The 26,561-nt window shown below is 39.1% G+C and overlaps 1 protein-coding gene across 1 annotated transcript in view; it reads left to right on the plus strand.

Moving 5' to 3' along the window:
* B4GALT1 (beta-1,4-galactosyltransferase 1) overlaps nucleotides 1-26,561 on the plus strand; it is an 87,495-nt gene that overhangs the window by 43,675 nt on the left and 17,259 nt on the right. Inside the window, exon 2 of the mRNA XM_036739410.1 lies at nucleotides 8,742-8,977. Coding sequence (XP_036595305.1) covers nucleotides 8,742-8,977 — 236 coding nt within the window. The remainder of the gene's footprint in view (nucleotides 1-8,741; nucleotides 8,978-26,561) is intronic.

Genomic DNA, 26,561 nt, shown 5'->3' on the forward strand with positions numbered 1-26,561 from the left:
GGAAGGAGCTGTGTTATTTATTTGTTTGTTTTCTACATGCACTTCCATAAGATTGTGAGTTCCAAATTTCTCCCCATCTCTCCTCGTCCACCCCAGGGCAGCGTGTAATTTGATATAGGCTCTACATATACATTCGTATTTTCACATTAGTCATGTTGTAAAGAAGAATTAGAACCAATGGGAGAAACCACAAAAAAGAAGAAATAAACAGAAGTAAAAGAAAAAGAGAGCAAATAATATGCTTCAGTCTGCATTCAGGCTCCATAGTTCTCTTTCTGTATGTGGACAGCATTTTCCATCATGAGTCCTTTGGAGTGGAACTGTGTTATAAAGAGCTTTCACACAGAGCAGTTTATATTTGAGCCTCAAGACAATAGGGAGCCACTGGATTTTGTAGGGGGTAGAGAAGGGGAAGAGGTGATAGAGGGCCTGGCCTAGAGTCAGACAGACTCATCTTCATGAGTTCAAATCCGGCCTTAGACACCTCCTAGCCGTGTGACCCTGGGCAAGTCACTTCACCTTGTTTGACTCAGTTTCCTTATCTCTAAAACGAGCTGGAGAAGGAAATGGCAAACCGCTCCAGTATCTTTGCCAAGAAAACCCCAAAGGGGGAGGGATCACGAAGAGTTGGGCATGACTGAAAACAACTAAACAACAATAAAAGTCATGATCATGCCTAGATTTTAGAAGAATTACTGATGTGGATAGTTGGAGGATAGATTGGAGTAGGGAGAGGGTTGAGACTGGGAGACAAGCTATTATAGTAGTCCTGGCAAGGGACAAGAAGGGTGGCAGATGTGTGAATGGAGAGGAAATGATATATAAGCAGGGGATCTCATGGAGGAGAAAGTGAGAAGGATTTGACAACTAATTGATTGGACATGTAGGGTGAGGTAAGTACAGAGTGAGGGGTTCATACCAAAGTTGCAAACATGGGCTATTTCTAGCATTGTGGTTCTTTCTGTAGTAATGGGGAAGTAGGGAAGAGGGGTGGGTTTGGGGTGAAAGATAATGAGTTCAGTTTTGAATTCGTTGAGTTTGCGATGCCTCTAGGACATACTATTCTAAATGTTTAATTAAGCATTTGGTTATGCATGACTGGCCTCCAGGAAAGAAGACTAAGGCAGGGATATATAGATCTGAGTCATCTGCATAGAGATGGAGATTAAATCCATGTGCCACCGATGAGATCACCAGAGAGAAAAGAGAACAGGACCCCAAACAGATCCTGGGGCTGCCCCTACCAAAAAAGACTGAAAAGGATTAGTCAGATAGATACGAGGAGAGAACTGAAAACCCCGAGAGGAGAGCATAATCAGCACTGCCGCAGAGAGAGAGGTCGAGGAGGATGAGGGTAGAGAAGAGGCCGGTAGATCTGGTGATTAAAGATTGTTGATGACTTGGAGAATGGTTCCAATTACAATTGTTTACTTCTTTTCAACTCATAATTTCCTTTGTTACTTCCCTTGTTTTCAACTTTTAACTACAGCTATCCCTTCCACATCATAGGGGTTAGGGCACAGTGTCCTAGTGATCTGGAAAATGCTCATAAAATTTTTTGGCCCTCTCTTCATATCAGAGAAGAAGTCTGAATTTTTTTTTTCTTTTATGGGTTGTTTACAGTACCTTATTGTAAAATTTGTGTTACATATTTGGTCATATTTTAACTTTAAAAAAGAAATTGCATATATTCATGGTATTAAAAGATAAAATATGTTATTATACAATATTATACATATATTTTATGCATTTCTGAGGTTCTAAACTTTTTCTGTGTCATCTGCTGGCCTTCATGTGTCATTTGTGACTTCTAAAAACTCCCCCAAAATTCCCTTTTAATTTCTTAAGCTGACCTGCAATCTATCAAAACCACAGTGGGTAAAGTCGAAGTGTGGAAGGGACAACTGTAATATGGAATGTCCTAAAAATCTTTTGCAGGTTAAAACTTTAATAGCTTAAAATTCTTGAGTTCAAATCCGGCCTCAAACACTCGCTATCTGTGTGACCCTCGGCAAGTCACATAACCCTGATTGCCTTGCCCCCCAAAATAGTTTAAAACTGTACGAGATTTTGAGGACATCCTGTTTTTTTAGGCTCAGTTCTTAGTTGAGGATTTCTATCTCAGCTCAGTCTCCTCTGGCACCCTTGGATGAGTTAAGTAGCCTCTTCTGCTCTTATCCTCTGTAATCTAGGCTGTTGGCTATCCAAATGAAGTGGCAAGCTCCACCTTTCTGCCTCAATCCCTGACTTCCTTCTTCATTTCCTGGCTGTTTATACCATAGGTTTTGTCCCCAGCCAGATTCTGTCTCCTTCTCCCTGCATCTGACCCTTTCCATGGCCCTGACAGACCCCAGCAGATTGCCAGAGATAGACTTGTCTCGGGTCCTAAGTTGTCTTTATCTCCTGACGTTCCCAGTGCTCCAAAGGGTGGATGGCCATGTCCTGTCTACTTGCTCAGTGACCTATGGGATCTAGTTCTCTCCACCACTTATGTTCTGATAGCCTGGGGCTGGTATCTGGGTTCAGGTTTGTGGTTACTAGAGCTCCTGCAAGCTTGCAGGCCCCTATTCAGAGCATGAACTGGGCTTCAGTTCTGTTGGCTTCAGCTCACTTTGGTCTTCTCCAGCTTGGCTCCTTTCCCCCATTCTGTAGATCACCCGTTTAAGGGAATTGGAGCTGGCTTCACTGGCATAACCCCTCAACCCTACCCTGCTGGCTTCCATTCAATGAAGTGCCCTAGCAGATAGAGTGCTGGACTTGGAGGTGGGAAGACCTCCTTTCTGGCGTTTGCTAGCTCCTTGTCCCTGGGCAAAGCAGGATTTTATCAGTAAAATGGGGATAATAAAATCACCCATCTCACAGCATTGTTGTGCAGATTAAAAGAAATTCTTTGTAAACATAAATCTTAAATACCTAAAGGTCTTTGCAAAACTTAAAGCATCATACGCATATACGTACATACATATGTGTGTATATATATATATATGCTAGTAATAGTGGTAGTAGTAGTTTCTTTGTGCTTACTTTCTACACATCTCTGATTTCATTTTTATCTTTCGTTGTACGTAAATTACTTATTTGCCACTCTGGCCATTAAAAAATAAAACACCCACAAAACAATCCAGTACTTTGGAAGAGTTTATTTCTCATTCTTTTTGGTTTTCTTTATCATTGCTCTTTGTGGGGTCATTTTTAGATTCTTTTGGGGTTTCTATGAGAGAGCTAGGATTCTAAAACCTTTTAACCAAGATCTACAGAGGGGTTTCTACTCAGCTATAAGTTGGACTAAATGACCTCTTCAGTTCTCATCCAATGGTGAGATTAAGTATCTACCGTGTGCCAGCAAAGGCGGCTGGTGGCTCAATGGATAGAGCCCTGGGCCTGGAGTCAGGAAGACCTGAGTTCAAATCCAGTCTCAGACCATTTCCTCACTATGTCACTTAATCTCTCATTACTTGACAAAATGGATCCACTGGATTCACTGGAGAAGGAAATGACAAACCACTCCAATGTCTTTGCCGAGAAAACCCCAAATGGGGTCACGGAGAACTGGACACAACTGAACAACAACAGTAATGCACCAAACATTAGGATTCTGTGAGCCAAACTAGAAATGCCACTGTTGCCTGAGCCAAACGCAGCAACTGAACTGGGCCATGAAGTTTTAAGAATTAGTGCTAACTCTGCTGAAACCTTGGAGTATATTTCCCAGAATTAAGCATTAGCTATTAAAACCACAGTCAAGGGTGGACTCAATAGTCCCTCAATAACCTCTTGTCTTGAGTGCCCTCAGTATGAGTTTTTAATCTCATCCCTCATTTCCTTACTTCATTGGTGAATGGTTGGGAACAGATGAGGACCAATGGATCTTAGGACCTTGGAGAGGAATAGAAAGTAGAAGGTAAAAGGAGGGGCAGCAAGAAGCAAAGATTGGCAGTGAAGAGGTGAGGGGGAGGGGGACGGCCAGGGAAGTGAGTGGGCAGATGGGGACATAGAAAAGAAAAATAGGCAGTATCAAAAGATAACTTCAGTTTTTAGTTTGTGACTTACTTTTAAATGCTATAGAAAAACTTCCTGTTACAATGGCATTAGGACAGTACATCCTCTCTTGTTTTCCTAAGTAGTTGCAGTTTTATTTTTGCATTATGTATTTTAATACATAATATATATTTTAGCTGGTGGGATGGAGAGTGGGTAAACCATAAGTCTGCATCTTTCCAGATCTTTAAGATGGAATTTTGAAATGTGACTTTCCTTTCTGGCCTCCCCTTCCCTCCCTTCGATTCCCTTGCATTCCTCTCAACACACGTACCCTTTGACATTGGGATAGACATCAGTATAAAACAGGGCATTTGTGATTAAGGGCCTGCATCCTCATTTCATACCATCTGTCAGTTTCCATTTACTATATTTGAACATCCGAAATGATTCTGAAATTTTGGGACCAAACATTTGATGCCAGAAATACAAAGACTGAAGGAATAATCTTTTTTCTTTTCTTTCTTAATATTTTGTTTTTTGCCAAATTACATGTAAAAAGAATTTTTACATTCTTTTTTCACATTTTTGGGTTCCAAATTCTCTTCTTCCTTCCCTTCCCTCCTCATTGAGAAGGCAAGCAATTTGACATAGATTATACATATGTAGTCTTGCAAAAACACATTTCCATGTAAGTCATGCTGTGAAAGAAAGCACAGACAAAAAAACGCCCAGGAAAATAAAGAAAAAGTATCTTCTATCTGCATTCATGCTCCACCAGTTCTTTCTCTAGAGATGGACATCATCTTTCATCATAATCCTTCAGAATTGTCTTAGATCATTATGTGGCTCAGAATAGCTAAGTTATTCACAATAGATCATCATACAGTGTTGCTGTCACTGTGTACAGTGTTCTGGCTCTGCTCATTTCACTCTCTATCAGTTCATGTAAGTCTTTCCAGGTTTTTTCTGAGAGTGTCCTGCTTGTCATTTCTTATAGCACAATAGAGATAATCTTTTTTTCTTAAAAAGTACTTGCTCCAAGTTTCCTATTCTACTAGGCATATGGAAATGCTTATTTTATTTGGTGTTTAAATTAGGAATAAAAACAGCACACAAAAAGAAACCCAAGGTACTTGCTCCAAATATATTTTTGGAGTTGTAGACTGATCAGACTAGATACAAAGAATGTCAGAGAATCTCTCCTCTGTGTCTTGAAGGATTCAGGATACTTGAGCACTAGCCATGGCACTGTCACTAACTTGCTGCTTGTTCTTAGAAGAATCATTTAATGTCTCTGAGCCTCAGTTTCTTCATCTGTAAAAACACAGTAACTCTACTGTCTTTTCTCTGAGCTTCCATTTCCATCCTGTGTTTGTGATCCTGGAATCTGTCTCCAAATGCATATAAACCTAATTGTCTTGTTAACATCTCAAACTCAGCACATCCAAAAAATAAAGCCATTTTTCCACTTATGCCAACCCGTGTTCTCAAATTTCCCCATTTCTTTCCATTGATGGTGTTTTATGGTTTACAAAGCACTTTCGTCACAACAACCCCATGGGGGTAGGTGGTATGAGTTAGTCTCATTACTATTTTATAGCTGAGGATACTGGGACTCAGAGATTAACTGGTTTTTCCCACAGTTATAGAGCTAGTAAAAGGTGGGGCTGGGACTTGGATCCAGGTGTCCCAGGCTGGGAAACTTCACATTGGAGTCTTACCTCTCCTCCATCCCTTACATTTTATCTATCACTACATCCCGTCAGTTCTTCCTTTGAAATAATCTTTTGTCCTTCTCCTTCCCACTTCCATAATCTTTGGCCAGGCTCTTATTACTGCTAGCTTTATTCAATGAAACAAATATTTTAAAGGTTTCTACCAATTGAAGAGCACTGGGCCAGTTGCTTGGCAGTGTGAGAAAGTAGAGAGGGGGATACAAGGCTGAGTGAAGTTGTCCCTGGGGATTAAGGGGTAACAGAGAGATAAACAACCCTTTGTGGAGATGTGACGTGGCAATTCCCTTTGCAGGTGCTGGATGGGGCCCCTTCCTTCTTAGCAGTCATTGTTACTAAAGACCCAGAAAAGAAAGGCTTTATCACCAAAATCATTGGCCCCGTCGGATGGCCCCATGGCTCAACACCAAACAAATATGGTTTTATCAATGAGAATGACATTAAAGAAAATAAGTTAACATCTGCTTTGCCACTGCATGCTAAGGAGAGCATGAGGCCTTTTCATCTGACCTTTGGCTGAAATCTCTTACTGTCTTCCCCCGTTAGACTATGAGTTCCTTGAGATTGGGGACTGTCTTGCCATTTCCATCTTAGTATTTAGTGTCTTTTTATTCATTCATAAACACAGACAGCTGTAATATGCAATATTATATCGGTGCCTTGGAGAATTACACAATAAAATACCATGAAGATTCAAGGGGAGAAAATTGTTATTATTCTGGAAGTTAATCTTAAAGCTAGATTGGAGTTAGCAGAGTGAAGGTGAGAAAACCTGTCTGGGAAATTATTTCATCCGTCCAGATATATCATTTCAGTTTTCACTTGCAGTGATCTGTTATGTATTTCCCTACTAGAAAAATCTTCCTCTAAGTCTGCTTTTATTTTCTCTTACTGTTGTGTCCAGATTCCTTATTTTGGCATTTACGTTTTTAAAAATAATATTTTTTCCCCAATTACATGTTAAAACTATTTTTAACATTAAAAAAAAAAGCTTTGAGTTCCAAATTCTGTCCCTTCCTCCCTTGGCAGTTGATTTTTTTAAAAAAAAAAATTTATTTTTTCCCAATTACATGTAAAAACAATTTTTAACATTAGGGTTTTTTAAAATTTTGAGTTATTTAAATTCTTCCTCCCTGCTTCCCCTCCACCTTCATTTAGATATACATGTGCAGTCATGCAAAACATATTTCCATATTACTCATGTCATGGAAAAAAAAATAACAAATCAAAAAAATCCCACAGAAAATATAGTTTAAAAATATATGCTTTGATTTGCATTCAGATTCCATCAGCTCTTTCTCTGAAAGTAGATAGCATTTTTTCATCAAAAGTCCTTCAGAATTGTCTTGGATCCTTGTATTGCTGAGAATAGCTAAGTCATTCATAGTTGATAATCGGACAGTGTGTTACTGTGTGTAATGTTCTCCTGGTTCTTCTCATTTCACTGTGCATCAGTTCATGTAAGTCTTTCCAGGTTTTTCTGAAAGCATCCTGCTCATCATTTCTTAAAGCACAGTAGTCATTCCATCACAATCATATACCACAATTTGTTCAGCCATTCCCTAATCAGTGGGCATCCCTTCTATTTCCATTTCTTTGCCACCACAAAAAGAGCTGCTAGAAATATTTTTGTACATATAGGTCCTTTTACCTTTTTTTTTTTAACATCTCTTTGCTGAGTCAATTGTATCGCCCTTTGGGCATAGTTCCAAATTGCTCTCCACAATGGTTGGATCGGATCAGTTCACCATTCCACCAACAGTGCATTATTGTCTCAATTTTCCCACATCCCCTCCAACATTTGTCATTTTCCTTTTCTGTCATATTAGCCAATGTGATAGGTGTGAGGTGGTACCTCAGAGTTTTTCAGTTTATATTTCTCTAATCATTAGTGATATAGAGCATTTTTCTTATAATTACAGATGGATAGCTTTGATTTCTTCATCTGAAAACTGCCTGTTCATATCCTTTGACCATTTATCAATTAGGGAATGACTTGTATTCTTGTACATTTGACTCAGTTCTGTTTTGGCATTTCAGGTCCTCTATATCCTGGTTTACGTGTATGCACACATGCTCACATAGACATATCCGTCAATCTATCACTTTGTCTCTTGTCCCTTACTAGGTACCGTTTGATGAAACCGGCAGAATGTTAAGTCCTCAAGGATAGAGATTGTTTTTATTTCTGTCTTTGTGTCATCAACACCTATGTATTTTCTACTTAGTGGGCACTTAAGAAGGAAGGAAGGGTGAGAAGAGAGAAAGATGAAGGAAGGGAAGGAAACAAACATCTATTAAGTGCTTACTGTTTTCTTGGCATTGTGCTAAGTGCTAGGAAATGATAAATATTTGTTGAATTAATCTTACATTAAACTAAACTGCTCTCTTTTCCTGTCCTCCACATTGACCACATTCTTCTTTTTTTCTTTCATGATGTCCACGTCTTCTCTCTCCCTCTTCCTGATGTGTCAAACCCCATCTTGTCCAGGAAGTTTCTTTTATACTCCACATGATCCCGATTTCTCATCTTCTAGACTGCCCATGGCATTTATTGCCTGGCATCTTGACACATGATTATAATTGAACACTTGGCAAACAGCTTCTTGCTCCAAGTTTCGTGTAGTTCTTTCTCTCATAGTTAATGAAAACAAGCCTTGGTTCCTGAATATAATTAAACAAGTAAAGACTATTCCAAAGCTCTTTTGCCTCTGACCCCTGCATCCAAGTATCTAATAATATATTTTCAGATGTATAAGTTTCATGGTTTGTCTTCGTTGACTTGAACAAAGGTGAAAGAGAGACTTTTAATCTCTTTGACTTTGATAATTTAGAGCAAGGGTGGGGAACCTGCGGCCTTATGAGGCCCTAAGGCCATAGGTTTCCCCACCCCTGACTTAGAATATATTATGTATAACCTGGGGGAAGAACACATTTTTTTTTGAGTGGTGCTAGTGAATATTTCATAAATGGCCCATGCCATTCTTCAACCTGCTAATATGTCTTGTCTTCATTATACTTTTTCAGTTGGCCCATTAAAGGTGGAATTTGTACGCCCTGTGAATCTGGAAACCATAGAAAAAGAAAATCCTAAATTGAGGAAAGGAGGTCGATTTGCCCCAGAGGACTGCACAGCACTTCAAAAAGTAGCCATTATTATCCCTTTCAGGAACCGGGATGAACATCTCCGTTATTGGCTTTATTATCTCCACCCCTTTCTACAGCGACAGCAGCTGGATTACGGGATATATGTGATAAATCAGGTAAGAGATAAAAGACACTGTGACATTATTGGCTTCCTTTTCAACAGGATATTGTGCTGTAATATCTATACAGAATTCATTTGGCAATAAGCTTGGATACTAATATTAGTGTTGCAGAAAAAAGAGCGAACGAAGAGGAGGAAATCCATAAATTGGAAGCAGAAATGCAAACCCACACTTCACTGGGCTGTTTTTCTATTCAGAAGTAGCTTTTGCCCCACTTAAAAATTTTAGCCTACCTAGCTCATTCATTTTATTCTCCAGGAACATGGGACTTGTAGGTGGAAGGGACCTTAGAGACTGTTTAATTAGAGACTGAACTTTGTAGTGGAGGAAAAGTGAGGCCTAGAAAGGGGAAAAGCCAGTTGCCCAACAGCACACAGGGCTGGACCCCGGTTTTATGATTCCAAACCCAGACTTATTACTTTGAATTCAGACTTTAGTACTATAGTTAAACCATTGTAAAGCTAAAATGTATTTCTTATATTTGTAACCTATCATGGAGTTTGGATTTAATGTCAGAAGCACACTTAAATATCTTTTGGGAGTTTATTTGTCATGGGCCAATGAATGGGCCGAGATTTATATCCATTAAGTGGATGAAGAAAATAAATTTTAATGTTGAATAACTCTCCCATGTGGGTGGTATTAAACTTTATTCCTACTTGTGATATTAATGCTTAAGAGAGATCTTAGCTTTTGCTTTTTTCCCCCTCACAGTTGATTTGGCTTGGAGAAAAAGGTTGATTGTGGAGACATCTATTTATATATAAACAGTTGCTTGCTTCTTGTCACTTGGTAGAGGAGTGTAATTTTTTTGGGGGGGGTGGTGTTATTTATGTTTGATTTTGACTATATGTAAATTACTAGTAAATTGTGACCTAACTCAGTGCAGTCATATCTGATCGCTGCTTGTGTACCATTTTCATTGGACCTTTTTAGAAATGACAGAGGTGTTCAGTTTAAGATGAATTGGCCACCATTTTGTTTTGAACTTACAGCATCTTAGTGCCATTTAATAGAGTAAATAATAGAGTAAAAGCCTTAGTCAAAACCAGTGAATATCACCAAAGTTATCAAGGAATAAACAGACAAAGACTGCTGAGTGTCTTAAATCCAGCCAATATTTATTGAGCTTCTATTATCTATGTGCATTGCACTAAGTTCTTCTGTGTCAGGTATTTTCAAGGAATTTACAGTCCAATCACCAAGATAAGACATTCATAAAAAAAAAACAAAACCCTCCCTGGGTCACTTGGTTAAGGTATTGTTTAACCTCCCTATGCTCCAGTTTCTTTATCTGTAAAGTAAGAGGATTGAACTACATGCCCTGTAAGGTCTCTCTAACTCTGAAAATCACCCTCCATTTTAGCATACAATTGAATTGAGTAATGGATTGGGTAAATTCAGAGGTGGAAGAGGTCAGTACAGCTTTGGATGGTTAAGAAAGACCCCAGCCCAACATTGTAGAGTAATGAAAGAAAGAAATGAGAGGGGTAGATGTGGGGGTCGAGGGAATTGAGGGGGATGGGGCAGGAGGTAGAGAATTGCCAGTGCCAGGCAGAGGAGTTGGACTTTGTGCATCAGGCAGTAGGGAGTCATGTAAGTTTTTTGAGGAAGGAGGTGACATGATGCAAATTTAGGAAGATCACTTTGGTAGTAGCATGTAAAAGGGCTTGGTGGGAGGAAATAAACTAGAGGCAGAGGAGCAGAGGTTATTATGATATAGTTAACACAAGAGGTATTAGGTCCGTGATCTAAAGTAATTATGTAATTGGAAGAGTCAAAAAAAGTAGAAGAATCAAAAACTTAACAACTACATAATGGAGAACAAAGGTTTTTAGGTCCAAGATTTTAAGTCCAAATTAGTGGGAGAATGAATGAATTGAGTAAATTGGGAGAGGTCACTTAGCATGATGGATAGAGCGCTGGAGACGGAGTTTGGAAGGTCCTGGGTTCAGATCCTGCTTCTAATACTTAGAAGCTGTGTGATGATTTGAAAGCTCCTAAAAATCTCTGAGCCTCAGTTTCCTCATCTCTAGAAAGAGGAGAATATTAGTTAGTACTTAACCTTGAGTTTTTGTTGTGTCGCTCAAATGAGAAACCATATGTAAAGTACTTGACTAACTTTAAAAAGTATTATTAAAATTTCAGCAACGATACCATGGTGATATCATTGATAAAACTAGATGAGCCTATAGGGGGAGCTATCTTTGAAGGGAATATGATTTTAATTTTAGATAGATTCAGTTTGAGTAGACAGTGGAACATCCACTTTTGCTACAGACACCTGTCGGGATATATACAGGTATCCTGGTTATAAATAGTATCAAAATGCTTGGCACACATCAAAGCCCATTACCTGTGTAGAGGAGTTTCTCATCTGTAAATCAATTTAAATCAGTTGTAACATCTTTGAGCTTCTGCATGTGATTTCAAATTAAACATCATGGGCTGTTATCTCTTATTAGCATATCCTTTCTCCTCAACCACCCCAATTCTGTCTGTGGGGCCACCAGTTTCCCAGTGTTTGAGGTTAGAAACCATGGAACTCTCTTTGGCTTTTCTCCCTCATTACCTACATTCAGCTTGTTATCAAGCCCTACATATAAATTGTTCTATCAAAATGTTTCTCTCAGATTTTAATCCTTCCTCTCCATTTCTTCTTGCCACCACCCTCCTTTAGGGCTTTGTCACCTCACACCTGATAACTACAAAAACCTTCCCCACCTAAAGTTTCCTGCTTCCAGCCTCACCTTCCTCCAGAACTATCCAGAATACTACTATCAGATTAATCTTCCTAAAACACCATCTGTATCATGTTACTGCTTAGCCCAAACACCTACTCGGGCTCCCTACTTCTTGTAACAGGTGTTCTCAAAAGTGTGCTCTGGGGGCCCCAAGATGCTTTCAGGGGGTCTGTGAGGTCAAAACTATTTTCATAATAATACTAAAATATTTAAATTTCTAATACACTAAACATTGATAGATATAACCCACATAAACAAAAACTCTTTGGGAAGAGGGATACTCAGTAATTTTTTAAAAATTATTTACTTTGTTAAATGTTTTCCAGTTATGTTTTGATCATCAGTAATTTTGAACAGCTAGGGGGTACAGTGGATAGAGCACCTAACCCAGAATCAGGAAGACCTGAATTCAGTCTGACCTCGGACACTTCTTAGCTGTGTGACCCTGGGCAAGTCACTTAACCCTTTTTGCCTCAGTTTCCTCATCTCTAAAATGAGCTGGAGAAGGAGATGATAAAACACTCCAGTTTCTCTGCCAAGAAAACCCAAAATAGGGTTACAAAGAGTAGGACTTGACTAAAATGACTTTTAACAATAACAACAAAATTTTAAGAGTGTAAGGGGAGAGGGTATCCTGAGACCAATAAGTTTGAGAACCAGTGACCTACAGGATAGAGATGAAGTTATTCAGCCAGATATTCAATGTCTTTCCTAAAATGACTTCAGGGTATGTATCCAGCTTTATCTCACTATTCCTTAGCTTGTGTTTTCTACTTTATTGCCCTTATTAGAGCACGTGCTTATTTACAAATTCATTCTTCTTTTGTCCTTCTTCATGTAGCCCTACCTATGAAGAATACCCATCTCTTCTCTCTCTCCTCTCTATTCAGTCAAAATGCCACCTCTTCCATGAAGTCTTTACCAGTTTTTTCTTCCATCCTACCCTTAGTCTTGCTGTGATTTCTCCCTCTTCTCCTAGACCTAGATCTAGATCTAGACCTGTCTAGACCTAGACATTTTTGAGCCACCATCTAGACTAGTTTAGACATCTCATAGCATTGACCATAGTTACTTATGTGTATGTCCTTTATTCAACGTTTGGTACCTACTGTAATATCCAGAGCACTGTGTTAGGTACTGGCAAGCCCAAAGATGAAAAATATATGATCCCTACATTTAATAAACTTAATCTAGTAGTGGAAATAAAACTTAAACAAAGACTGTAAGGCATAAATAAGGACTCCAAGAGGAGCTAACCCTAGGAGGCAGATTGTTTTATAGGGGAGGCAGTAATTGACTTGCGCCTGAAAAAATGGGTAGGATTTCAACAGGCCAGAGATATGGGGAGGAAATCTGGGCATAGGGTCAGCATTTAGCAGTGGTGTGGAGGTAGGAATGCATAGACTATTTTAGGATGGTGAGTTGTTTTTCTACACCACAATTTGGTAGGAGTGTAGACTGGCTTGGGGGGGACGTGATGGAGGAGACAGGGCTGAAAAGATTAATTAGAGTCCAACTGTGGAGGGTACTGAATGCCAGGCCAAGGAGAGGTTGAACTATTATTTGGTAAGCAATGGGAAGTCAACTTCTGAGCTGGTAAATGGTGCAGTGGGGTACACTGTTAGTAAGGTTAATCTGGCAGCCATGTAGGGTACATTAGAGTAAGGAGAAACTGGAGGCGAGGAGATTGGTTAGGAGGCCACTGCCTGGATGAGAGGTAAGGAATGCCTGACCTCTTAATAGTGGAGGTGGGAATAATAGCAGCTGCTATTTTATATACTAATACCTTAAGGTTTTCCAACCACTTTACATATACTTTCTCATTTGGGCCTTACATCAATTAGATATTGTTCTCTTCCCCTCACTCCTAATTTTACAGCTAAGGAAGCTGAGATGGAGAGAAATTAAATGACTCACTCACCGTCATGCACCTACTAAGAGTCAGAGATGGGATTTGAACCCAGTCTCTCCTGACTGCCAGACCAAGGCTCTTCATACCACGTTGCCTTTCATTGACACAGATGTAAGGAGAGAGTGAAGGAGAGACACTGTGGAGAGACAATGAACCAGACTTGGTGATTGGCTGGACAGTGGGGGACCAGAGAGGAGAATTCAAAAGATGACTTGGAGTTAACACAATAAGTGGGGGCCATGAAGAAGTAGGGAAGCCAGGAGAAAGGGGTTTTGAAAGAAAGAGAAATTCTGTGTCGGACACATTAGAGTGGAAGCTCCTGGAAATTTTAAGGCCAAGACTCATTGTTGTCTTTTCATTTTTGCTTTTTCCCCCACCCCCAGTGTCCAGCATGGTGCCTTGTACATAATAGGTGTACTCAATAAGTGTGTACCAAGTTTTATTTCTTGGATGGAAATTATCTTGACAAATAATGCTCTTAGCATCCCCAGTTAAAAGGAAGCTAAAAAGTCATATAATCCAATCCATATTTGACTTAAGAATACCATTTCCTGTTGGATTATTCTGCTCCAGATTTCTATCCGTCCTTTTAGTCAGTGTTACAATACACAGTTCAGTGGTTTAATTGTTCTTTGTGTTGTGGTATGTCTCAACTCCTTGACTTGAGAGTATGAAATCTAGGATGCCAGGGACCATGCTTTATACAGTTATTCCTTCCATATCACAGCTTTTCCTATCAAGGTTTCAGTATATCACTGGTTGGCATAAGAAATTAAATGGGAGTTTTGCAGAAGCCTCAGATGACACACAAAGGCCAGCAGATGACAGAGAAAAAGTTTAGAGACTCAGAAACGCATTAAAATATATGCATTGTATTGTATTGTGTTAATATCAACCCAGTTTTACAATAAGGCACTGTAAACACCCCATAAAAGAAAAAGAAAAAAATCAGACTTTTTCTCTGGTATGAAGAGAGGGCCAAAAATTTTTCCAGATCACAAGGAGCCATGTCTGTAACCCCCACTATGTGGAAGGGATAAATAGTACTATGTTCAGTATTCCCTACCCAACCTAAGCCTGCTCTAGGCACCTGGTAGGAGCTCAGTGAAAGTGTGGGAGAAAACCAGAATTAGATTTTCCCTCCTAAAGAAACATAGAGCCTTGAAGATATTCTAAAATGTTTGAAAATTTTTTTGGAAATTTTATTGAAATGTTTTGGTTTTTTTATATCACCAGATTTTCTCCCAGCATCCTTCTAGCCCCCACCAGAGCCATCCCATATAATAAATAATATTTTTAAAGGAAAAAGAGGAAGAGAAAAACAGCAAAACTAATGAATACATTGAAAAAAAATCTGAAAATATAAGCAGTGTTTCCTATTGCCACCCCCCCCCAACACACACACACACACACACACACACACACACACACAGAGGAATGGGGTAAGGCTGCCTTCTCATATCTCTTCTTTGAGGTTATGGAGTTTTTTTTGTAAATTTGCACATTCATTTTTTATTACTGTTAGCTTAAAGTTATACAGTATTCTTAATCTTAATTAAATTCTTAATCCTTATTTCAAGTAATTGCTCTATTTGGGGTTACTATTTTTAAAAAAATCAGAAACCTGTCCTAGGATGCAAGGAAGTAAAATACAACTTTAGTAACATTTTGAAACCTTGTTTAAATAAGTTCATATTGTTTAATGTTTTGGATTTAAACATCAAGAAGGTAAAATATGGATTATTGTGTTTGGAAGAACACAGGGAAAGGGGTGGGAGGAGAAACAGGCCTACACTGAGGTTCTGGGCTGATTCCTTCCCAACCCCATGATTAGAAATTTTATGGTTTTTTTTTTAACTCGACCTGATGATTTTATTGTTGCAAGAAGTTCCTAGTTTGAGGAATCTCTTTTTTCCAATGCAAATTGACAACCCTTCTGATGCCTGGGGCATCAGAAGGTTAAGTGAGTTTTCTCTTGGAACAGTGGCCTTTTGTGTCAGAGGCTAAATTTGAACTCTGGTCTTCCACTCTTGAGAAGCCAGCTTTTCACTCATGATAACACATTGCCACAACTAAAGTTGTTAGGAAATTTTATATAACAAAACCAGGTTTGTGATATGGAACTGTTCATTAAAAGTTTTAGGAATTTCCATACCTCCTTGGACTTTTCTGAGAAGTTTTTGTCTAGTTTTCAATTTTTTTATTTTGCCTTTTTCACATTTGAGAAAAGTATCTTTTTTTTTTTCCTTCAGAAATAAGGGGAAGCCTTCATGAAGCCAAGATAAAGTCACCTGTTAAGTTTTGGATAAACCTGTGAGCTGTTGGTTGGCCTCTCACCCTTCCTCTCTATCCACTTCCCATTTACCCCAGCTGTCTTCCATGCTGCTTGACATTTCTTTTGGGAAGGTGTTTCCACTCTAAGTGACCTTTCTCAGATACCGCATTCAGTGATCTATGTTCAGAATATACTATGAATTAAGCAGGTTGTGAGCTATGCTTATTTACAAACTTAGTGATTCAAAGTAAACTCTGTTTTCCCCTTGGGTTAGATGTTCCCTTCTACATTATGCCCAGGGCAGATCTTAGCCCAGATTGCCTAATATTGCTTCCAGTACCATTTGTTGTTGTTTCTAAGGGGCCTACAGGTTTTTCACTTCTTAAGCAGAGAGAGGTGACCAACTATTTCCCAATTGTCTTCCCGACCTTCTCTCCCTCCCCCTCCCATCCCCTAACACAGACACTATTGTGAGAGAAGCGTCCATAGTAAGGAAGAAGAAAATCTTTTTTTTTTCCAGATTTCTCTTCCTTCCAAGAGAAGGCTAACCTTCTCTTTAGTGCCCTGGAGGTGGCAGGCAATTGACCTACATACAGATCAAAGAGCAAATGAAGGTGACATAAATATACTTTAGTATATCAGCCACCAAGCTCATATGTCCTAAGCAATCTTAATATTTGCTCTGATCTCTTATTGAAACTATGCCCCTTTACTTAGAGACCCAAAGAAACGCTTCCCTAGAGAGCTGGTTCATCTCAGAAAAGCCATGGTCTTAGTTTGCTGTCTATTTCTATTAACCTAATCTAACTAATATCATTTTTTTCTCCCCCTCTTATCCCCAGCCTCTTAAGGATTATTTGAAATGTGTTTTCTATTTTGACGGAGGTTCAATAGGAAAGCACCTTATTTCTTTGCCGTCTTGACAATTTTTTCTTGTCTCTCTCTCTCTTTGCATCTGCCCTTCCTCTTTGTGTTTTCCCCCCGCCTTTTAGCAGGGGAATGTTGCTTTTACTTGTTAATCCTGTCTGTAGCAAAGCAAACCTGAAGAAAGAGTTACTGTGTGTGAACTGGTTCTTACTCTCCACCTACGTTCTCTCCTGTACTCTCCATCTCCTAGAAAGAAGGTGTTCCTGGTCCTTGCTGCTGCTGCTGCCGCACCTGCCCTGGTAATGTCCACAAACATTTTTCTTTAAAGAACAAAGAACCTTCATTTCATTCATGCCATTAAATCATCCTCATCTGTTACTGAGATTTAGAAAACACAGATTAATTTGAGCATATGCTGACTATGTCCAGGAAAGCATTTGTAGAAGTTACTTACATGTGATGGCTATTTAGAAGAGGAATGTGATAGAATACATGCTCAGATTCTTGATACTCTGAGAGGAATTTTTTTTCCTCTCTTGACTCTTGAATCTTTATAAAGTTAACTGCTTTGCTTATACTTTGCCAAAAAATTAATTCATATTATGTTTGCATGCTAGCATCAAGTCACTTGGCTTCCCTGGGACTCAGTTTTGCTCCCTATAAAATGTAAGGTTTGGGCTAGATGGCCCATAAAGTGCCTTGTAGCTCTAAATCTGTAATCTTAAGAACCTGGCTTAGTGACCCTTGATGTTAGTAAGCAAAAGCATTCTTAATAAGCCAACACTGATCACGAAGCTTTTAAAAATAAAACTGTCTTTATGGTCTCTTTTTTTTTCCTCATTCATTATGTACTCTGAGCAGTTCCACAACCCTGCCTCATCCTCTTTCATCACCTATTTACTTCCTTGTCCAACCATTTGCTTAATTGTGTTTGTTCCTGGCACTTAATAATGATTTATCCTCTTCTGTCCTTCTCTCTCCCCTACCTCCCCAAGATGGAAAAAGCTACTGTTTATAGCTACAAATAGACATTATATATATATTAGCTACAGACAAATTTGAGTTATATGGAGAATACAGATTTTTACTCTGGTGAGGGATTGCTACAAGAAAATGTTAAGTGACAACCCCTGGAGAACTTAGTGATTTATTTTCTAGTACCAGTTTCTTGACCCATTGACATAAAAGAGTAAGGCCCTAGAATTTAGTTTTCTGCAGAGTTAAAGCTGCTTCTGCTAAATAGGTGATCTAGGAGAGACATTTGTGTATAGTCCTCCCCTCTTGTGTTAAAACTAGCCAGTTATACGAACAATTCAATAAACTCTATTCCCTCATTTTACAGGGGAACCAGGGTTCAAACAGATCACATTACTTTTTCCAAGGCATTTGGTTACTCAGAGTCAGAGCTGAGAATTGAACTCAGGACCTGTGCCTCCAAAACCAGCCCTCTTCAACCTTGCCACCCAGAAAGTATTGGTGTTAAAAAACCACACATACTTTGGTGACAGGAAGAAGCTTAGAACGTAAACTCCCAGAGGACAGGGACTGTTTCATTTCTGTCTTTACGTCCTCAGCACCGAGTACATTACCTGGCACATAATGAGCGCTTAATTAATGCTTTCTGCTTGATTAATTGATTGATTGGGAACCCAAGTCACTTTTCAGCAAGTTAGTAGGACAGCTGCTAAGGCAGACCTGAGGGGATATTAAAAATACATAGTAGGAGGAAAGACATAAATAACTAGCTTTTATTGGGCAAGTTCTAAGCATTGCCCCTCTGGCTCCCCTGAACTAATTCCAGTCTGGTTTGCTAGAAAGACCAGATCTCTCTTTACTGTGTGACACCTGTGTGAATACCCAGGAGTGCTACCCGGCCCTACTTGCTTTGTCCCTTTTACACCATCGTGTAGGGGAAAAGACCAAAAACAGAAAACAGTTGTGGGAAATTTGGGGTGGGGATGGGGGTAAAGATTCAGATAGCTAATTAGGCCCAGACTTTACCTCTGTATTTATGTTTGGAGACTCCTTTGTTGTAACTCTATGTAAATGTGCAGGGGCTTAAAATGTTTAAGATTTCATAGATAAAATTAGAGGCACTATTGCAGCATATGAAAAGCTATGCTAAAATGTATCCTTCTTCAATTGAATATTAAAATAATAATTAGATAATTTAAATATAATAAGATAGATATAGTTGTAAAATAATAATAGTACTTATATAGCTCTTTATGATTTGCAAAGTGCTTTACATATCTCATCCCATTTGATATTCACAACAACCCTGTGACGTAGGTGCTAATATTATCCACATTTTACACTCAAGGAAACTGAGGCAAATAGTGGTTAAGTGGCTTGCCTAGGAGTCATATAATTACTAAGTTTCTGAGGCAGGATGTGAACTCAGGTCTTCCTGGATATAAGTCAAACTCAATTCACTGTGTCACCTGTCTTCCTACTGATATTTTCACTCAGCCTCTTAAACTTATGATTTTAATCTGTGCATCTCATACTACTGTTTTCTAGGATCTTTGGAAGAATCTAATCGAGTTAATTTTTATCTGCCTTTCTTATTTGAGAGGATCAATGATGGAGATGGTAAAATTGTATATGTTTTAGATGCATATGTATCTAATACATAAATGAATGGGATTTTTTTTTAATGAGGGCTGGCAAATGTGTAACATAGGTTTTTTTCCCCCCACTATTCCCTCAAGATTTTTCAAGTGCTTGTTATCTCATTTTTTAGAGATCCTGACCAACATACTTATTCTAGATATCTTTTTTAAAATTTTTGTGCCTGAGAATTCATTAAAATATTTTTTCCTTTGGAGCCGTGTGATGCTTTTTAGCCTTCTCCCCCCACCTCAATAGAAATCAATTGGCTGTAAGAACATCTTCATCTGTATCTGGTATTGGCCCTGAAATCTACAGTTTCCTTGCAATCTCACTATAGACAATGGTCCATAGTTACTGGACAGCCAACCCTATTAAAAAATTCAGATTTGGTGGGGATTTCCATAATTTTGTTGTGTTTTTTTTTAACACTTTAGCTTTTGTTTATCATATGGGTATATCTGCTTGTGTGGATGGTAAAATCTTTAAAGGTTTTTTTTTTAAGGTTTTGGTTGGTTGTCTCTTGTCCTTAAAACAAAAACCATAACACTTTACGAGGATTTTTTGTCATCCTCTTAATTTTTCGGGGCTCACTGACAGCAAAAGTCAGTGTGTGTTGGCATACCAATGTACCTTTTGTGCTGTTCACTAGCCCAAATCTTGCTTCTTTTTTTGAGTGTGGTGTTTATTTCCTTTGCATATTTCCATATATTGTGAAGACTACCAGATTTTTCACATCATTTTAGATGTTGGCTTAAGAGCTGACATGATTGGGGACCCATATTATACTTCATCTTTTCAGAAATTTCTCATGTTTTTCCCCTCTTCAGAATTTGAATGTTGTCCTAGCTGTGCAGCCTGGGCTTTTCACTTCTCTTCCTTGTATAAGTGTATAGGAGCAGTTGTTTCTTTCTTGCCATTCAGAAAGGTTCATTCCCTCATTATATCAGTGACATACCTGTGTCTATTGCCCCAGTATCAATAAGTACAGACAGGCTTGTCAGTGAATTCTTTAATTCTTTATTATTGTTGTTGTTCAGTCATGTCAGACTCTTTGTGATCCCATTTGGGGTTTTCTTGGCAAAGACACTGGAGTGGTTTGCCATTTCCTTTTCCAGGTCATTTTATAGATGAGGAAACTGAAGCAAACAGGGTGAAGTGACTTGCCCAGGGTCACACTACTAGTAAGTATCCGAGGCCAGATTTGAATTCAGGAAGATGTCTTCAAATCTGCCACTCTATCCACTGAGCCACCTAGCTGCCCTTGTGAGAGTGGAGAGGAGAGGTATAAGAAGACTTGGAAGTGTAGGGAGAAACTAGGCTATGAAGGGCTTTAAAAGCCAAACAGGATTTTTTTTTTTTTAAAAAATCTGAATCTGGAGGTAACAGGGAACCACTAGAGTTTATTGAACAGGGGATGACGTGGTCAGACTTATGCTTTAGAAAAATCATTCTGATAGATAAGTCAATAAATATTTATTAAGTATTTCCTATGTGCCAGGGACTGTGCTAAGTGTTGAGTAGATTGACTGGAGTCTGGACTGACTTGAGGCAGGAAGACCATCAGAATGGCTATTGCAGTAGACTAGGTGGGATATGGTGAGGGCCTAGACTAGGGGAGCTCTAGCCTCTCTTCCTCCTTAGTCCTTTGTCCCCACCCTTAGACTCTTCACACAGGCACAGGATGCCACCCTGATAGCAATCTTCCTCCACCCTAGATATAATATTCACATCTAACACTCCAGCCCTTTGCCTATGACAACGACCAGAATGAATTTTAGAAGGGTTTATTTATAAAAGAGGAATCAAATTACAGCATGTGTATGTTTACACACATATATGTATATATATAGTACAGACAAACTCACAGTGCTACTGTGAGTTATCTGATTAGTGTCTAATTTGACAGCTTTAATCTTGCTAATTATAAGCTACACTTTCCAAACAGGAATTGGGTTTAGCCATTCTTTGGCCATTTACTGGAGCCGCTGAAAAACATGTGCTCCCTTCCATCATGTATAGCCTGAAATAGCATTGTTCTTCTCCAGAACTGTTTAGCAGCCTTAGCTTCCATGCAGCTTCCAGTGGCTCCTTGGATTTTGCACCACTTATATGGCTACCATCTCTGTTGCTAGCCATTTGGGAAATCACCCTCATGCTAGTCAGGTGCTGTCATTCCTCCCACACCCAACCGTGGGATGGCTATATGAATTCCTGTGATCGTAGAGTTGGAAGAGAGCTCGTAGGTGAATTGGCCCAAACCATATCTGAAAAAGAAACCCCTCCGTGGCACACCTGGATGACAAATCCAGCTTTCGCTTATAAAACCTCCAGTGAGGGGGAAACCCAATGCCTCCGGAGTTAGCTGAGTCCTAGTACTAGGAGAGCTTTATTTGTTAGGAAGTTTATTTTTACAGCAAGCATCTTTGCAGGCTCTACCCATTACTTCTAGTTCTGCCCTCGGGGAGAGCCAAACAGAAGAAAATCTAACCCCCTTTCCACATGACAGGTCTTCAAACACTTTTTAAAAAAACTGTTCTAGTTCTTCAATCTTTTCTTATCCGGGCTAAACAAATCCAGTTCCTTTTCATGAGCCTCGTTTCTTATGATCTCAAGGCCTTTCATCATTTTTGTGGCCTTCCTCTGGACAACTTAACTTCTAGCTTAATATGATTCTTAAAATGTAAACCCCTAAAGCAAAACATAGCGTTTGTGGTGTGGTGTGGTCTGTTAACACACACCAGATAGGTTAGAGCTGGACTGTCACCTCCCTAGGCTTGGATTCCGTTTTTTTGTTTAGTAGTTTTCAGTCTTGTCTGAATCTTCTTGACCCTTTTTGGGATTTTCTTAGCAAAGATGCTGGAGTGGGTTGTCATTTCCTTCTCTAGCTCATTTTACAGGAGAGGAAACTGAGGCAAACAGGGTGAAGTGACTGCCCAGGGTCACACAGCTCATACGTGTCTGAGCCTAGATTTGAACACAGGAAGATGAATCTTCCTGACTCCAAGCCCAGCACCCTATTCACTGTGCCACCTAGCTGCCCCATTTGGATACCTTGCCATTCTTATTAAACCCACATTTCAAGAGCTGCATACAAATCTCACATCCGGTGGGCCACACCTCATCCTGTCATTTACTTATAAAACTCTATGTTCCCAGATAGCTGCTATGTCTGTCCTGATCTCTCATTTTAATTTCACCAGTTGCACAAGCCCATTTGGAAGTGTGATGGAGGGGTTCATGCTAAAGCTTGGTACCACTCAGGTGAGGCTCTGCCAAGAAGCTAGGATCTAATTGCCATCATGCTGGTCATTGGCAATAGGGGAGTTGTGATGGGTTGTAACATAGATCCAGTCCACCAAACACAATTCCTTTAGGAATTTCACACTACCCATCACCACTACCTTACTTCCCTAGTTCCTTTGTAGTGAAAACCCATCCACCTCCAATCCCACTGTGGAGGAAGTCTGGGGGGGATGGGGGGGGAGAGGGAATGGATGGGTAAAGAGTAATAGAATAAGCCTAAGGCTCACTTACTACTGGATTCCCAGTGTTCGTGCTGGCAGTCCGGCTTTTCTGGGATCATCAGCAACTGGATGCTAGCCCTGGTTTTGTGTACCCTGTCAAACTCCTTATATAGCCTACGGGTTAAAGCCACTGTGAAAGTGGAGGCCCCCATCTCTATCCCATTGAGAAGATTTTTCTTGTGTGGCCGGAAGCAACTACTCAAGTTTCTCTTTCCCCATTGCCTTTTCCTCACTTTAACCATAGTGTCATCTACAAGATCATTTTGAGCCAATCTTGCTGACTTTGCAATTATTCTTGACCAAGTTCTGTTTTAGGTTTGAAACAAAATGCAGCTCTCAATAAGACCATGTAACATATAACAAAAGGAAATTTACTCAACCATAGTATAGAAAGGATATATAGTAAAGTTTGTTTTGATGCAGTTGGGCACAGTTCTCTTCACTTCCGTGTTTGCTACATGTGGCACATAGTGGTCAGAAAGATGTGTTGACTAAGGACAATAGAAAGTTTGTCAGACCTGAGGATCACTGACTACTTGGGCTTTTTTGTAAGCTTTAGGTGACTATGAAGCCCTAGTTCCTGGGGCCAGTTAAGTCTCCAGGACAGTGTCATTGCCCTTTCAGGGAAAAACTAGCCTGGGATACAACTGTTAAATAAAACAATAAATCCATTGTAATGTTTCCAATTGTGTAAATGCTCACACTGAAAATCTGATAATCGGTGGCTTTTGGTGGTTCGAGCTGTCTTCTGCACCATCTGGCTATAGCTATAGCATTTTGCTGATTTACCAGACTGTCAGAAAGAGGAAATAAGTCCGACGTGAGTTGTTCTGGATGAAGTCATGCTGATACTTTGTAATCTCTACTTCCTTTTCTAGGCAGCTGGCTTTTAATAATTCCTGGAATTTTATCAGGACTCTAAATTAAACTCATTGAATTGTAGTTCAAAGATTCTATTTTATTCTCTTACCTTTTTTTTTTTTTTTTTTTTGGGAAAATCAGGATATTTGTTTTCCAGTTCAGCACTGCTTTTTCTCACTTTCCTAAAAACTACTTTGGCTGCATCCTAATAGTTTGGTGTGTTGTTGTAATATCAAGTTGTCTCATTGTTAACATTTTCTTTGTTAAAATTATCTGTTGATTTGCTCTTTGATCCACCAAATAATTCTTTAGGATTAAATTATTTGGTCTTTATTTAAATTTGAATCCTTTCTTTAAAAGGTTCTTTATTGGTTATGATTTTTATTGCATTGTGGTCAGAAAAGATATATTTAATACAGAGATATCAAACTCAGGGCTAGCAAAACAAGTACTACAGGACCAGATTAAAATGTGGTTGGGAAATGTTTAACAAAATAAATAAAAATACAGTACAACATAGAAAATTTTTATTTTTATATTTCTAAGTTAATATTCAGCCTTCAAGGATCTGTTTCAATTTGAGTTTGACACTGCTGGTTTAATACTTTAGCTTTTCTTCATTTGTTGTGTGTGTTTTAAGCCCTGACTTAGTCAGTTTTTATAAAATTGCCATGCACAGCTGAGAATATGTATCTTCCTTTCTCTTCACATTCCATAATTGCAGGAAACCTATCTGTCATACCTAATTTTGACAAAATTCTGTTAAAGACCTGAACTTCTTTCATTTTTAAACCTTATTAAATTTGTCTAACCTGAAAGGGTTTCCTCAAATATTTACTTTTTTCTCTTTGTACTTAGTTTGTTTTTTCCTTTAAATATTTACGTGCTATTCCATAAGGTGCATATACTGATGTTATTTCATTCTCTATGGTGCCCTAAGAATAACATAGTTTCCCTACTAACTTCTTTTAACTATGTATATTTTTATTGTTGCTATTTCTGAGATCATGATTGCTATCTCTGCTTTCTTCCATTCACCTTAGGCAAGATAAATTCTACTGTAGCCCATCACATCAACTTTGTGAATCTTTACATTTCAAGTGTAAATCTTGTAAATAAAATGTCACTCAGTTCTGCTTTCTATTCTATTCTCTCTTTCTGTTTTTTGGGTGAGTTCATCCCATTCACATTCATACTTATGGTTGCTAATTCTCCTTTTTTCCTCTCTTTGTCCAGTCACCCTCCTCCTCCCTTCAAAGAATGTGGTAAAAGATGAGTATAATTAACAGTAATGATATGTAACTGAAATGGTCTGCTTCTGTTCTGCTTCTTCTCTTCTTTTCCTCTTGCCTAGACCCTGATCACTGGTCCTTACTCTTTCTTTACTTTTTAAAAAATCAATCCATCCCCTTTCACTATCTATCCTCTTAAGCTGAAGTTTGTTTTGCTTGTGACACTTCCCTCCCTGAATATCTCCTCTCTTTTAAGCCCTCACTCTCCTTGTATCCATCTATTTCCTTGTTGAGTCTGATTACTTCTACACCAAATTCTGTCTGTGTGTGTGTGTGTGTGTGTGTGTGTGTTAGAGAGAGAGAGAGAGAGAGAGAGAGAGAGAGAGAGAGAGAGAGAGAGAGACCGACCCCTTCCTTTTATGGTTCAGATAGAATTGAGATACATGTGCTATTTCTTCTTCCCCTCCATATTTGTATGTTCTTTTGTATACCTGATCATGAGAAATAGGAAGTTCCATTCCTTTCTTCCTCTTTTATAACTTAGTGTATTCCTTGGCCCCTCCTTTTTCTTTCCTGTGTTATTACCATCAAAATAAAACAGCCTCCCCCAATGCCTCCTGCCCCCAACCCATACTTGTCTTTCTCTGACCCTAGAAACCAGTGATATTCTGAAGATTTTCTTGTCTCTTTTATAAGTACTTCATCATCATTTGGCCCCTTCCCGTTATGAAAATCCTCTTTATCTTTCTCAAGTTCTTTTGTCTCCTGTGTTTGCGTTTCAAAACCTACCCAGCTCCTCTCTAGGAGGCAGTGAGGTGGCCTGGTGGATAGAGCACTGGATTTAGCATCTAGAAGATCACATCTGGCCTCTGACACCCCAGGCAAATCACTTCACATCCGTCTCCCTCATATTTTCCTCAGCTGCAAAATGGGGATCATTAACAGCATCTTCCTCACAGGGTTGTTGTATTTGTAAAGCATTTAGCACAGTGCCAAGACACAGTAGGCACTTAATAAATACTTGTTCTTTCCCTTCCCTTTTCAGGGTGCTGAGAACTTTCATTGTCTCTAGTCTGAGGGTTTCTGGCTCCTAGCTTCTGTGTGGTCAGAGTGCTGCTGCTGCTTACTCCCCTGGAGCATCTTCTTCCTAGCATTTCCAGTCTGTACTAGCAAGCTTCTGGCTTACTTGCCCTCTTGCTAGCTTTTCCGTGGAACAGCTATCCCAGTGCCTGCAAGCTTCTGGTTGTCTTTTCGTGCAGTCCAAGGCTGGTATGAAGCTGCCTGCTGCACTTTCTCTTTAGATTTTTTGGTCATTATTTAGCCTCGGGCCCTTTGTAGATCTCTGCTATCCTCTTACTTGAGAACTAGACCAGTCATGATATCATCTTAAATCGGTAATACCCCTTTAATTAGATTTAGCAGCTTGATTTATGAGACACTGAGATTTCTGAACTTTAAAAAAGCATTGGGGGGAGTTAAATTTTTGTTTTTAATTTTTTAAATATTTAATATATTAATTCCATGTAATTTATTTTCTTAGTGATATT

The sequence above is a fragment of the Trichosurus vulpecula genome, chromosome 1 (genome assembly GCF_011100635.1).
Source record: "Trichosurus vulpecula isolate mTriVul1 chromosome 1, mTriVul1.pri, whole genome shotgun sequence".
Classification (NCBI taxonomy): Eukaryota; Metazoa; Chordata; class Mammalia; order Diprotodontia; family Phalangeridae; genus Trichosurus; species Trichosurus vulpecula.